The sequence below is a fragment of the Cibotium barometz genome, chromosome 44, assembly GCF_041138505.1.
Source record: "Cibotium barometz isolate CiBa-2024 chromosome 44, ASM4113850v1, whole genome shotgun sequence".
Lineage (NCBI taxonomy): Eukaryota > Viridiplantae > Streptophyta > Polypodiopsida > Cyatheales > Cibotiaceae > Cibotium > Cibotium barometz.
This window is the reverse complement of record NC_141089.1, coordinates 27,114,934-27,130,367: the sequence shown is the minus strand read 5'-3', so window position 1 is coordinate 27,130,367 and position 15,434 is coordinate 27,114,934. Positions and strand designations below refer to the sequence as shown.

At 39.0% G+C, this 15,434-nt stretch overlaps 1 protein-coding gene across 1 annotated transcript; it reads right to left on the bottom strand.

Moving 5' to 3' along the window:
• Nucleotides 1–12,581: 12,581 nt before the first annotated feature.
• Nucleotides 12,582–15,136, bottom strand: LOC147613139 (P-loop containing nucleoside triphosphate hydrolases superfamily protein). Its single transcript, XM_086782423.1, has 3 exons — nt 14,997–15,136; nt 14,269–14,885; nt 12,582–13,781 (listed from the first exon to the last, which is right to left on the bottom strand). The coding sequence occupies exons 1-3, from the start codon at nt 15,100–15,102 to the stop codon at nt 12,855–12,857; spliced, it is 1,650 nt and encodes a 549-aa protein (XP_086638549.1). The 5' UTR covers nt 15,103–15,136; the 3' UTR covers nt 12,582–12,854.
• Nucleotides 15,137–15,434: the final 298 nt, after the last annotated feature.

Genomic DNA, 15,434 nt, shown 5'->3' with positions numbered 1-15,434 from the left:
AAAGGGTTAGTGTGCCCAAACAAGATGATGGTTATAGCCATGGGTGGAGGGTTGCTCTCAATGCATTGTTGCTGCTATGGAGCATTTTTCAGCTCCCTTCAAAGGATGTAAGCATTTTTCAGCTCCCATACGCGTGCGCACTCTTGTTTATCTTCTTGTATATTGTCATGTTGATCTTATGCCGCCTTCATGAATTGTGATGGCAGTTTCCATCCATGTCTCGTTACATGGACCTAGACATCTATACGTTTAGGGAGAAAACGATAGCGAAACTGATCGAGGTCGCAGAAGCAATGCCTCTAGACGGCCCAATGAACTTCATCACGCCCAATCCACGAGGGGGGATAGGCCCCCTTGAGCCTCTTAGATAGGCTCCGTACTTGAAAGAAGAGCCATGGATCCATCCTGAAGCCCAAGCCTATGGGTTCCAGTGATATATAGTTTTTTCCTTATCGATGTGTTGTTGGATTGCTTCTTCCAACAAATGTACTCGACTCTATAACATGCTATTTGTAAATATGCAACTACACATGTACATTTATTTTTTTTACACATATTTAGTGTTATTGGAGAGAGAACATCAATTGATCAGATGATCAAATTTGCTACTGTGTTCCTTCACTTCTTGTTTTCTTACTTTAGCCCTTTTTGTGTACATAAAAATTCAATTGGGAAATTTTTGCCTTCAATACATTGTTTTAAACAATAAAGCATTACAAAAACAATGTTCTGAATAGATAAGTTTATTGCATATGGAAAATACATTGTCACTGTATACATATACATGGTCACATCATATATCTTCTAGTGCCTCCAATTCATGTGGGGCTACAACATGCACAGATGTTGCTGGCAATATAGTATTTGATGGCAATATAGTATCTGATTCCAAAATATCATTAGGATAATTTCTCGAGTATAAGCTTTGTTAACTGTTTCACAAAAAGACATTTGAATGTTATAACACTCACCGAAATGCAATGTCGGAGGTGTTCAATCGACATTCGATCAAATCATCTCCCTTTGACGATTTCACTCTCCAACCTTTGTCAAACAAATGATCAAGCCAGGCTTCATCTATATCTTTGCACATAAAAGCTGTTCTAGTTTTTCTCAATTGTTTACAATCAGAAAATAAATCAACAAAGCATGCAATTGGAACAAACAAACTTAAGTGGACATTTCTTGCACCAATGCTAGGCTAGCTTCATAGCACATTTAATATCATTAAACATTTTGGTCCTGTATGACTCTATCACTTCTGTATCAAGCAATGGCCACTCAGAAGGAATATGTTCCAACTTTCCATGTCGACTCGATTGAGTGGGCAAGGTATAAAAAATGAGTCATAGAAATATGTTCTACTTCTTGCGAGATCACTTGGTGCACGACCTTCATATTGAAGTTCCCCCACCTCACCATGGTACGACATTCAAGAATCCTGTCACTGCAGGCTCCCACTCCTGGAGATTGGATGGGTACAAATCTGTGCAAGGCAGAAAAATGTGTATCAATCACCTTATTTGCAACATTGGAATACAAAACACAAGCACTTACAATGTGGTCTATGTCTTGGAAGTCCTTCCAATGGTCCCATGTTGATCTTTTTTTGACAATTTTCCCTCCTAGTGCCATCTTGAAGTCAAGGATCCTTCCTTTCCAATGTTTGGCCAAGCCTTTAGATCCCTTTCCCTTCACTCGGTAGTGGCCACATTTTCCTAGCTGCATAGTGACCCAAGAGTACTTCCTGTATACTTGGAGAATCCATTCTTCATTCTCGTCTTTTATGTTATACAACACAACAGATGACATATTGCTCCTTGCTCGTTTCAGTCCACTTCCGGTTTCCATGAGAGATTAATAGACGTATGAGAAAGAAGAAATAGCAAAAAGTGGATGACTGAGCTAACCACTTTTGTGGATCAAGGAGGGAAGAAGAAATGAGGGATGGTGTGTCCTTTTGGGCTCTAAAGATGTTTCGAGTTTCAAAAGTGGAACCAAGTTGAGGGAATAACCACGAGATTGGGTATCTATCTATTCCAAGCATTAAAAATCATTAGTTCTAGGGGTGGTGGAAAGAATTTTTTAGTGCTCCACGTCTAACACAGGAATGTGGAAAACATTCTTTTATTATGTTAGGTGCTGACAAAAAAACATTCTTTTATTATGTTAGGTGCTGACAAAAAAACGGCTTAAAATATTTTAAGACAAGGTGATGGTTTTTTTAATATTTCATGAAGATAAGAGTTTCTCCACATTTTAGGTGGGTTAGTACAGAGGTCCCACCACCGATGAATATCGTTGCTAGATTTCATGTCACTCAATCTATGTGTCTATTATTATATTATTATTGAAACAGTCCTCTTTTGAGTCCAGAATTTTCCTAATGCAAAACCGAACTCGAAAAAACTTCCCTCGTCCAGAAAGCACGGGCGATTCCTCCATGATATTTTTATTCTAACGTAGTCAAGAGCCTTAACTAACCAAACTGATCCGACCGAACTCGTTAGTCACATGATCAGATCAAGGAAGAGACTTGTACTTGGATCATAGAGACCAACGCGTTTTTGCTCATCAAGAGGCACAGCTGTTGATTCTTTTCCATAGAACAAGGACTATCCAGGATTTACTTTATCTATCATACCATAACAGAATTGAGTCTCATTTTAAGAATCTATCAGTCCAGCCTGACCCCATCGAGTCCCATGGGTTACCCAACTACCCAACCACTGTAGTAGTGATAGGATCCATTTAGGAATTTGGTTATGTTTTGCCCCAGGTACTAGGGAAAAGAGTTCTGAGGCCCCCTAGCTAGCGCTTCAAGAAAACTTCAAGATAGTCACACCACTTCAAGATAGTCACACCACTTACACACCCAATATGAAATTGCCAGTTTCTTCATAGATTCAGTTGTCTTTAAAACAATCTTTTAATGAAACCATAGTATCATTAATCATAATCCTCCAAAATATCTAGGTTGAATTCTAATTTCCAATCACTCTTTCATCGGTGTACGTATGGCATCATTTGGCAACCAGAATGCTCACCACCTATTCACTCAGGGGCCTTTGTAATAGTTCCTAGCTCATAGCACTCGAAAATATATTCACTTATAAAAATCCAGATGGACTCTGTGTTGAAGATCAACAAGATCAACCAACAGATCCATAGAAAAGAGCCATGGACTCATCCGTTGAGGACCAGCAAGGACAATCAACCAGATCTATGCCCGACATCAAAAAACAACTCTAACTTCTTGTTCCATTTTCTTCCTCGACGCACGTGTGGGTATATTCGGCGACCCAGAGCCCGAGCACCGTATGGTCAGCACCCTCTAGGCTCTTTCGCAGATCACCTACCACTTCACTCATAGGCCGCTTCCTTGGTCCCTCTCATCGACCGTACTACCGGAAGCTCACCATTTAAATCAAACCGACATTGGTCAAGACCTCGGTCGACCTTGCTACGCCGCGAGACGTCCTCCATTGACTCTCCGCCGTCAGCTGTTGCAACTTTATCGCTTAGGTCTCCCCACGACCTCATTCACAAGATGGTCAAAATGCTTCCCCAGCATTCTTGAAATAAAACACTCATTTTAAAACAGGTCATAAATACAGTTTCTAACGAACTCTCATCTTTTCACATTGTTCCACATCATTTCTCGTTATTCCACATTCTTCTACATCAATTCACATTGCTTAATCCACATCCAATCATATGTATTCCCATCGTCCATCCATTCTCATCTAGTCACATCATATTACATCTCATCACTTCTATCATCATCACATCTCATCCATTCACATCTAGTCACATCATATTACATCACATCTATCATCATCACATCTCATCCATTCACATCTACCCATATCCATATCACATCACATCACATCACATCCATTCACATCTATCCCGATTCACATCACATCACATCACATCCATTCACATCACATCTCATCCATTCACATCACATCTCATCCATTCACATCTTATCACATTCACATCTCATCCATTCACATCTTATCACATCCTATCACATTGCATTCACATCTCGTCACATCGTATTCTCATCTTATTCACATCGTATTCACATCTATTCACCTTTAGTAACATTTTTTACTTTCGATACTGATGGGACTTTTTTTAAGTTTCTACCAATTGTTTGGCCTAGTTAAAGGTACTTTTTTCTCGATGGATATTTTCATATTCTTTCTCAAATTTCTCAAGTGAAATATATTCAATATTCTTCTTTTGAGTAAAAGATTCATGGGATTTACAAAAATCAATTCTACCCATATTTTCCAATAATGCTCAAAATTCCACTTTTGATAAATACTCATAATTTGAATTATGCTCAAAATTTTTCTTTTTCCATTTAATTTCTTGGATCTAAAATATCATGGAAATTCCTCTTTTTGCATTTAAATGATTGAATTCCAAATGTCATGGGAATTCCTCTTTTATCATTTTAAGTTTTCTCATGCATAAAATAAATTTATCTAAAATTCAACTTTAAATTTAAATAAAAATATCCAATAATTAAAATAGGCCAAGAATTCCACTTTTACCATTTAAATGATTGAATTCCAAATGTCATGGGAATTCCTCTTTTATCATTTAAAAATTTCTCATGCATAAAATAAATTTATCTAAAATTTCTCTTTAAATAAAAATATTCATTATTTTAATATACCAAAATTTCTCTTTTTCCATTTAATTACATGGATCTCCATTATCATGGTAATTCCTTTTTTGCATTAAAAAAATACCGAAATTTCTCTTTTCTTTAATTAATTATTTATGCATAAATACTAAAAAATTAGTTTCCCATGAATTTGATGAAAATCATTCTTTTAGCATAGGATGTCCAATCCTAGAATATGGTAGGAAGTCCTCTTTTCACATTATGCATAAAAATGATAATGTATTAATTTCTAAAAATTTTACCATAGCCTCGTTGCTACCTCACGATTCATAGCGTGGAATGCGTGAACATTTTCTCTTTTTGTTTGCAATGTAAGCATTACCACGATGCAATTTTTGTTGCCGGAGTTCTATGTACCCTATCACATTAGAGGGCAAAGATGTTATTTCTCGATTCATACTGATGAGGAGATAAATATTTTGTTTGATCCTAGAACTGAAGTCAACGACAAAGTGCTCAGATGTGTTTTAAGGTATACTCTTTTCTCTGTCCTCCCACAATTTTTCATTCTTGGCTCTTAAAAGTTTATGCCTAACTCTTGATATGTTTTCTTGTGAAGTTTTGTTATTTCGTAATTGCCCGAGGATGTACAACATCGGGTGTTCCAGATTGATTCGCTAGTGTCAACACTTTTGCTAGTAGAGTCAGTTCCCTACCTTGATGTGCTGAACTGGTTTCGGGAGGTCCAACTGGACGATGCTCAAGTAATTTTTTTGGCATATCATGAAAAGTGAGTTTGTCTCTATATCTCTCTTGCATGATGTTTATATGAATCACCATACACGAGTTATATAGTGCTTCCTTTTGTTGAAATATACAAGTGAATAGGGTGTGTGCGGGAACAAGCCCTTGGTTAGAGGCTGTAAAAGAGGATGTGTAAATGTGAAAGAACCTGTGAAAAGGTGAGAAGAATCTACTGGGAGAGAATAAAGGGTAGCATGAGAAGATTTAGGAAGTGTGGAGATATTCTGGGAGATATTCTGGGAAAAGTGAAGAGGTGGAGAGAATCAAGCAAAAGAGGTGGAGTGAATCAAGAAGAAATCAGTGGGATTTGATGCTTGAATGTAAACTCTATAAATTGAGGCATTGCCCTAATGAGAATTTGTTGGTTTTTGATTATCCATGCCTACATTAAGCTATTTGCTAATTACTCACTAATTATATCTTAATTATTTACTCACTAATTATATCTTAATTATTTACTAATTATATCTTAATTATTCACTAATTACATCTTAATTATTTACTAATTACATCTTAATTACTCACTAATTACATCTTAATTATTTACTAATCACTTTGTTAATGATGTTGATTCTAGTGTTTGATCCACCATAGCTCATCACATTGCTCTAATTTCAACATGGTATCAGAGCCATGCCTAGAATCCATCAGGTTTATGAGCCTATTGTCTAATTAATTAGGATTAGTAGATAATTAGAAATTAATCAAAATTTTAGTTAGTTTTCAACTAGCTTTTGTACCCCCAGCCAATGGAGGAGTTCCCTCTCCTTGCACACATCAAATTAGGCCAAGCCCTTTTAGGTACTCAAACTAGACTCAAGGGGCTACAAGCACCTCAAAGCAATTGAAGCGAATCAGCGGGCGGCAAATCGCCGGCGGTAGCACGTTTTGTAGGTGCCATTTTTCAGAAGGGGATTTGAGATTTCTTCCAGCTCAGTTACAATGGCTCTAATTCCTCTTAGCCCAAGGTGTTTTCAAGCATGCTCTACAAGCTGGTGAAGACAGAATTCAATTTGATCAAGTCTACAGTGAGATCCAAGCTCTTTATCAAATCTACAGGTGACTTTGGTAAAACAGAGATTAAGCTTTTAATATTTAGTCAAATCTTATGTTTATTGGCTTAATCCTCTACTAGACTCATTGCTATTGATGGCCTTGAAAGCATTTGAGCTCATTTGAAGTCTAAGGCACCAGATCTGGACTCCCCGCATACTCTATTTTTTGCACACAAAACAGTGGATTAATTTATTAATCAATGATTAATCAATGCTAATCACTATATTTTGGTGCAATTGAGGTTCAAATTAACCATTAGGTATCTGATACAGATCCTTATAACTTCATATTGCAATTCGGAGTTGGTTTGATACTCCAACCATTCCATACAAATTACCCTTGATTTAATGTAATTTCTGGTAAAATTGTGCTGATAAATTTGTGATAATCATCATTTTGCATTTAACCCTTAGTTAATGCCTGTAAATCTCACTCAAATTCAAGATTATTCATAGCCAAAGTTGCATTTGGGAATGTGCATAAGAATGAATGTTGTACGCATTATGTATTGGGCACATTACATCAGTGTAAATATGGGATCAGACACTGCCCTTGTCCAGAATAAGGCAAGAGGTAAGACCTCCCGCATAGATTTGGGTTTGCATTGCATAATGATACAAGATAAACATCAAAAGCCCAAAAGAACTATCAGCAAAACATTTAAACACGTTGCTCACATGGAGCAAGAAGACTTGACGGACAAGCTCATGGCCCCAGCCATGAAAGAAGAAGAAGATCTCTTTCCAAGAAGAAGATCCACACCAAGAAGATCTAGAGGAAGCATTGAAGAAAGACATGGACACGAGAAGAGAAGCTGCCCCAAGAAGACTGAAAGAAGAGACGGACGCGTGAAGAGAAGCTGCCCCACCACGACAAGAAGATTGAAGACAAAAGAAGATGTAAGGCTCCAAAGAGTGAGGAGCCATGTGAAAATCTCAGAGAGAGAGAGAGAGAGAGAGAGAGAGAGAGAGAGAGAGAGAGAGAGACCCCACAACCCAATGTAACATGTCCCAACAAAGTAAAACCACCTCTGAGCCACCGATGATGTAGGCCACATGGTAGATAGATGTATGTGTGAGCACTTTAGTCAAGGTCGCAGGCACTTATAGTAGCCTTGGACACATAGAGAGAGAGAGTGTCAAGGACTATGGAGTTTAGGGACTTAAGGCACTGGTCGCGGATCAAGTAAGAGAGAAACTTAATACAGGGTCCAGGTGTGCTAAGATAACTTGAGGGGAGGTGTAGACACTGGTCGCGGACTATCAAGTAAGGAGGGAAACTTGGTATAGGGTCCAGGTGTTCTAGGAGTATTCACTTGAGGGGAGGTGCTGAAATATACAAGTGAATAGGGTGTGTGCGGGAACAAGCCCTTGGTTAGAGGCTGTAAAAGAGGATGTGTAAATGTGAAAGAACCTGTGAAAAGGTGAGAAGAATCTACTGGGAGAGAATAAAGGGTAGCATGAGAAGATTTAGGAACTGTGGAGATATTCTGGGAAAAGTGAAGAGATGGAGAGAATCAAGCAAAAGAGGTGGAGTGAATCAAGGAGAAATCAATGGGATTTGATGCTTGGATGTAAACTCTATAAATTGAGGCATTGCCCTAATGAGAATTTGCTGGTTTTTGATTATCCATGTCTACATTAAGCTATTTGCTACTTACTCATTAATTACGTCTTAATTATTTACTAATTACATCTTAATTATTGCTAATCGCTTATTAATGATGTTGATTCTAGTGTTTGATTCACCATAGCTCATCACATTGCTCTAATTTCAACACCTTTGGCACGTGCTCATGGAGTCTTGTTCTAGTCGATGTGCAAGACAATGTTATTTACCTTGCAAATTCAACATCTAGTGTCCATGGCAATGTTTTGCTGTAAATTAAAATCATTACGATACATATTATTATTTAAGTTAAAAGTCCGGATTGATCAGGATATTGATTGGTAATTGTTTGCGGTGGTGTCAGGAAACTAATGGCCGCTTATGAGAGCCTGAGCATGGACATCGACACCCTAGAGCGAGCGACCATTCGAAGGGTTAGTGTGCCCAAACAAGATGATGGTTATAGCTGTGGATGGAGGGTTGCTCTCAACGCATTGTTGCTACTATGGAGCATTTTTCAACTCCCTTCAGAGGATGTAAGCATTTTTCAGCTCCTATATGCATGCGTACTCTTGTTTATCTTCTTGTATACTGTCATGTTGATCTTATGCCTTGATGAATTGTGATGGCAGTTTCCATCCATGTCTCACTACGTGGACCTAGACGTCCAAACATTTAGGGAGGAAACGATTGCGAAAATGATCGAGGTCGCAGAAGTAACGCCTCCAGACGGCCCAGTGGACTTCATCCCGCCCAATCCACGAGGGGGGATAGGCCCCCCTGAGCCTCTTACATGGGCTCCGTACTTGGGAGAAGAGCCATGGCTCCATCCTGAAGCCCAATCCTATGGGTTCCAGTAATATGTAGTTTTTTCCTTATCGATGTGTTGTTGGATTGCTTCTTCCAACAAATGTACTCCACTCTGTAACATGCTATTTGTACATATGCCAACTACACATGTACATTTATATTTTTTTACACATTTAGTGTTATTGGAGAGAGAACATCAATTGTAAATGCACTTTTAATTTGAAAATCAGAGGATCAAATTTGCTACTGTGTTCCTTCACTTCTTGTTTTCTTACTTTAGGCTTTTTTGTGTACATAAGAATTCAATTGGGAAACTTTTGCCTTCAATACATTGTTTTAAACAATAAAGCATTACAAAAGCAATGTTCTGAATAGATAAGTTTATTGCATATGGAAAATACATTGTCACCATATACATATATACATGGTCACATCATATATCTTCTAGTGCCTCCAATTCATGTGGGACTGCAACATCTTTACAAATGATCTGATGCTCTCTTCTTCTACTTACCTTCCAACCATCGAGCTTGAAGCAAAATTAATCTGGAGGATTCTAAATAGCTACTTCTAATTCCTTTCTAACATATTCGAGAGTCCAATTCTCTTCCACTTCCAATGTCACTGATGGGTGACCTTGTCGAATCATAACTATATCTATCAAGCAAGAGTGGCTGCCATCTCTTGTATCTTGGTCCATGCTTTCCCAATTGTTGTTGATCCATCGCCACCTTCTATAAGTAAATGACATACACAGATGTTGCCTGGCAATATAGTATGTGATTCCAAAATATCATTAAGATAATTTTTTGAGTATAATCCAATAAGCTTTGTAACTGTTTCACAAAAAGACATTTGAATGTTATAACACTCACCGAAATGTAATGTCGGAGGTGTTCAATCGACATTCGATCAAATCATCTCCCTTTGATGATTTCACTCTCCAACCTTTGTCAAACAAATGATCAAGCCAGGCTGCATCTATATCTTTGCACATAAAAGTTGTTCTAGTTTTTCTCAATTATTTACAATCAGAAAATAAATCAACAAAGCATGCAATTGGAACAAACAAACTTAAGTGGACATTTCTTGCACCAATGCTAGGCTTCATAGCACATTTAATATCATTAAACATTGGTCCTGTATGACTCTATCACTTCTGTATCAAGCAATGGCCACTCAGGACTATCAAGTGCAGGCAAAGGAATACGTTCCAACTTTCCATGTCGACTCGATTGAGTGGGCAAGGTATGAAATGAGTCATAGAAATATGTTCTACTTCTTGCGAGATCACTTGGTGCACGACCTTCATATTGAAGTTCCCCCACATCACCATGTACGACATTCAAGAATCTCGTCAAGCATTGTGCAGGCTCCCACTCCTGGAGATTGGATGGGTATAAATTTGTGCAAGGCAGAAAAATGTATATCAACGCAGAAAAATGTATATCAATCACCTTATTTGCAACATTGGAATACAAAACATAAGCACTTACAATGTGGTCTGTGTCTTGGAAGTCCTTCCAATGGTCCCACGTTGATCTCTTTTTGCATGAATACATGCTGGATCAACACTTCTTTGACAGTTTTCCCTCCTAGTGCCATCTTGAAGTCAAGGATCCTTCCTTTCCAATGTTTGGCGTCTTCAGATGCCTTTCCCTTCACTCGGTAGTGGCCACGTTTTCCTAGCTGTATAGTGATCCAAGAGTACTTCCTGTATACTTGGAAAATCCATTCTTCGTTCTCATCTTTTATGTTATACAACATAACAGATGAGATACTGCTCCTTGCTCGTTTCAGTCCACTTTCGGTTGCCATGAGAGATTAACAGACGTATGAGAAAGAAGAAGTAGCAAAAAGTGGATGACTGAGCTAACCACTTTTGTGGATCAAGGAGGGAAGAAGAAATGAGGAACGATGTGTCCTTTTGGACGCCAAAGATGTTTCGAGTTTCAAAAGTGGAACCAAGTTGAGAGAATAACCAGGAGATTGGGTATCTATCTATTCCAAGCATTAGTTCAAGGGATGGTGGAAAGAATTTTTTTAGTACTCCACGTCTAACACAGGAATGTGGAAAACATTCTTTTATTGTGTTGGTGCTAACAAAAAAACGGTTTAAAATATTTTAAGACAAGGTGATGGTTTTTTTAATATTTCATGAAGATAAGAGTTTCTCCACATTTTAGGTGGGTTTGTAGAGAGATCCCACCACCGGTGAAGATCGTTGGTAGATTTCATGTCACTCAATCTATGTGTCTATTATTATATTATTATTGAAACAACCCTCTTTTGAGTCTAGAATTTTCCTAATATCAATGTCAAGATATCTTCATGGTATTAAGAGGTGGGTAGAGAAGCGGTTATTAGTAGCTAAAGACTATTGTGAGGGTGGCAATCCGACTTGGCTACCTCGCCAACCAAGACAACACTACGCAACTCTCACAACATAAATCTCAAAAGCCTAGAAAGCAAAATTCTCATCAACCTCTTCCACAACATAAACCCAAAAGAGTCCAACAAAACCTTCTTTCAACTCATCAATTATGGGTTGCCAAAAAACTATTACAAGAACAGGGATTCTGTCCAAGTAATGAAAATGTGTGGATCCCAAGATCCCCACTTGCACAAAGGAAGCAACCTCAACCACAAAGGCACCAACCCTCTCATCCAAAAGTTAATAAAAAATGAGTGCCTACACACCTTCTCATTTCTCAAGAGTATTATGATGGCAATTCCACTATCTAGGTACCTAAAGCCATCAAAGGAAAAACCAACTCACCACCAACTTATGTGCCAAGAAGAAGCATACTCACGTCTCGCATGGTGTGGCAAGCCAAAGCACAATAAGCAAACCACAATAACCCTCTCCCAAAAACGGAGGAGCAATCAAAACACAAGGTTATGTAAGAAGTCATCTCATAAAATGCATCATCTAAAGAGCTACCAATCAATGCTTCATCTTCAACAATTACTCTTGCCAATAGCAAAGTTAGTTGAACGCTTAATGACACAATTTATACAATTTGTCAACCCAATTTGGGAGTCACTATCAAAGGAAACCCTTCCAGATCATTACACAAACTTGCAAATCACTTGTTTCTATATAGACTACACGGTAGCTGACATATTAAATACACCAATCTTTTAGAACAAGGACAGAGGGAGCAAGGCATATCCTCACTCAAAGAATCTATGAGTCAACATACAACAAATTGAGAGGGTCCACAAATGGTTTAAGTCATGTACAAATAATGCAACTGTACAAACTCTCATTGGCAAGTTTGGCCTTCCACATCTCCTCATCCATAGACTCTCTCTCTCTCTCTCTCTTTCACACACACACACAGAGAACTAGTGCCATGTAACTTGACAAGCTTGACAAAGGATAGTTAGACATGCAGTTGCGTACAGATTTACATCCACCTGCAAAAACATGTTTGCTGCATGAGCCAGGAAAAAGCCAATAGTGAGTCACAGCTCATACCACACCTTTTGACTCACAAACATTCCCTTTCCATAAGCTTGCCAACTTGAAATGCATATCCAACATCTATCTATCCATATTCTTGGATTCAAATATAAAAACCAAACATGACGAAAGACCTTCAATCCTCTTGCAGTTTGTTAAATCAACAGTGGCAAAAAACATACACTGAAGTTTGACAAACAGATTTTGAATAAGACACCCAACAGATGTAATATTCGATCAGACCAAATTATGGAAGCTAAAGGCTCCAAAACATGCACCGATAAGCCTGCATGGGAGTGGATCTAAGCAGGGGCGGCGAATACATGAAACTCAATATGCCCACATACTTTGATTAAACTTGCAACACTTTTCCTAAAACACACCGTCATGCAGTTCTTATGATGAACAACTGCACAAGAAAAAATGTTGACAGAGGTAAGAAACACTACTAATGATACATGACTAGTGTTTTCGCTTTTTGTGGTTGTACACAGCTGCGTACGACGAATGTGCATAAGGCGAATTCAGCAATTCCCGGGGCACAATTGCGCCAGAGGACTGTAAAAGATCAATGAAGTTTTTGAAAATTCCTTTATTTTCATTGTTGATAAAAACCATGGCCATGCCAGGCATCCCCAGCCTAGAAGCTCTCCCTATCTGGTGAACGTACTCTTGAAGAGAACTCGGCATGTCAAACACGATCACTTGCTTCACTCTGATGAGGTCCAACCCTCTTCCAAGCACCCCCGTAGCTACAACCACCGGTAGCTCCCCCATTAAAAAGGAGCTAAGCACTTGCCTTCTCTCAGCCATTTGTTTTTCACCATGTAAAGCTGCAGCCTTCAAACCAGTCACATGACGAATAGCATCTGCCAGTAAGTCTGCACCTGCTCTTGAGTTCACAAACACTACCACAGGAGGCTGGTAATGGGTGGCACTCTGAAAAATCTCAAAAAGCTTTTGCTTCTTACGATTTGACTCCACCCAAATAACTGTTTGTTTCACTGCTCCATTGGGCAAGCTGAGTTTCCCCACAGAGATGACCAAGGGGCGTTTTAGTAGAGAGCTTGCAAACTTCTCTATGCTTGGAGGGATTGTAGCAGAGAACATCATGATCTGTGGTTGGGATAAAGCTTGGACAACTTGCATGACCTGATCTCGGAATCCACGTTCGAGCATGCAATCTACCTCATCCAAAACCAAAATACAGACATCATCAAGGTCAATTGGATGTTTTGCCAGCAAATCGACCAGGCGTCCTGGAGTCCCTACTACAAGCTCCACCCCCTGTTTGAGTCTGTACAGCTGCTGAGGCAAGGCATCTCCCCCAACTACCAGAGCTGTTTTGAATGGAAGCCCTTTCCCAAAAGCTTTGGCCTGCTCTTCAACCTGTGAAGTTCAGTGCGAGTCAATTTTCAAAAAAGCACACTAGCATGTTTTCTTAAACAGGTCTAAAGACCTTCAAGTCATTATTTAAATTTGACAAAACAATAGTGTTACATTTCTGCTAGCATACATATATCTACTTGTAAAAACATAAGATATCCATTCATGCATATAAATATGCCAAAAAGAGTGCAGCCACGCACACTATATGGCCAAGCATAAATCTCAATGCCCAATGCAAGCAAATGTACATAGAACAGTAGTGATCGCATACATACCAAAGCATAAGATGAACGACATACAACATACATACATGCACACACACACACACACATACATACCAACAAAGTATAAGAGGGGTGACATAGAACATACATACATGCAAACATATATACACATAAAGGACTGTAAGTTCACATACAGACAAGAAAACTTGGCCAAAGTTGCAATGAAGGAGAGTACATTATTCACCTCATCAGCATTTACAAACCTGTGAACACAGCTCTCTGGTGGGAGTCATCACAATGGCCAGGGGTTTCTCGCGCTTTGGGACATAGCAGCTTCTGATCAAACAGCACTTCACTATGGTGGGAAGCAAGAAAGATGCAGTCTTTCCAGACCCTGTGTCCGCCCTAACAAGAGTATCACGGCCCTTGAGAGCTGCTGGGATCGCCTGCATCTGCACAGGAGTAGGGAAAGCATAGCCAGCAAGCTCGAGGTTGCTCTGGAGTCTCGGTGGAAAGTTGCAGTTGGAGAATTCCAAGATTGGTGCAGGGATGCCGTCCCCTTTGACATGGATATCGATTTCTTGTCGCAGGCTGTCGGCTTGCTGGTTTGTGAGAGGGTTTATGGTTTCCCACTCAGGAAATCCCTTTTCTGTATCCTTCACATAGATGCAATCATCTTGCAGGTGGATGATTTTGGTGGATGATGATGACGATGCTTTGAGAGCAGTGACCCTTTCTAGCACTACCGCTTTGCATTCTGAACTGCAAACATCTTCGTCTGTTTCATCGCAGATGTACTCACCATAGCGGCCGCAGATAACACAGAATGGCTCCCCTGGTTCTGCTGCCCTTTGCTGGTCGCTGGTCGCTTTGACATACCCTAACAAGCAGAAGATATCAACCCTAAAAAAGACGAACGTATGCAAAACTAAGAAGCAGTATCACTGAAGCAACCCGGATGCACCAGACGATGTGCCATCAAATAGCTTACCTCGATCTGGACTTTTTGGCACAGCCAATTCAGCTTTTGCAGGTGCAGGTAGGGGTGGAGGTCGAGACGAGATGTTTGAACCGCGGAGACAACGCGGGACGAACATGACATCAGGCAATGCCGCCGCCCTCAAAACAAGATGGGCATATATATACATATATATATAGTGTATTTAGTGTTCACACATAATATTTTTCTTCTGAGATCTTAAAACTTCCAATTTTAAAATTTATAATTTTTTTTCTTCAATATTTACCTGTTTTTCAACTAGAATATAACTAAAATGCTTAAAATTTTGTTGATCTTTAAAACTGCAAAAATAAAATTTACAAGTGAGATCATGAATTTTGCAAGTGCATTGTGAGAGTTTGCGGGTTTTCTATGAACACTGAGTGTATTTGAATACAAATTATATTTACCTACTATATTGTAAATAAA

Coding starts and splice junctions, on each gene's coding strand:
- LOC147613139 (XM_086782423.1), bottom strand. CDS start 15,102: ATGTTCGTCCCGCGTTGTCTCCGCGGTTCAAACATCTCGTCTCGACCT. Junction 14,886..14,996: donor GCCAAAAAGTCCAGATCGAG/GTAAGCTATTTG, acceptor TCTGCTTGTTAG/GGTATGTCAAAGCGACCAGC. Junction 13,782..14,268: donor CCAGAGAGCTGTGTTCACAG/GTTTGTAAATGC, acceptor TGAACTTCACAG/GTTGAAGAGCAGGCCAAAGC.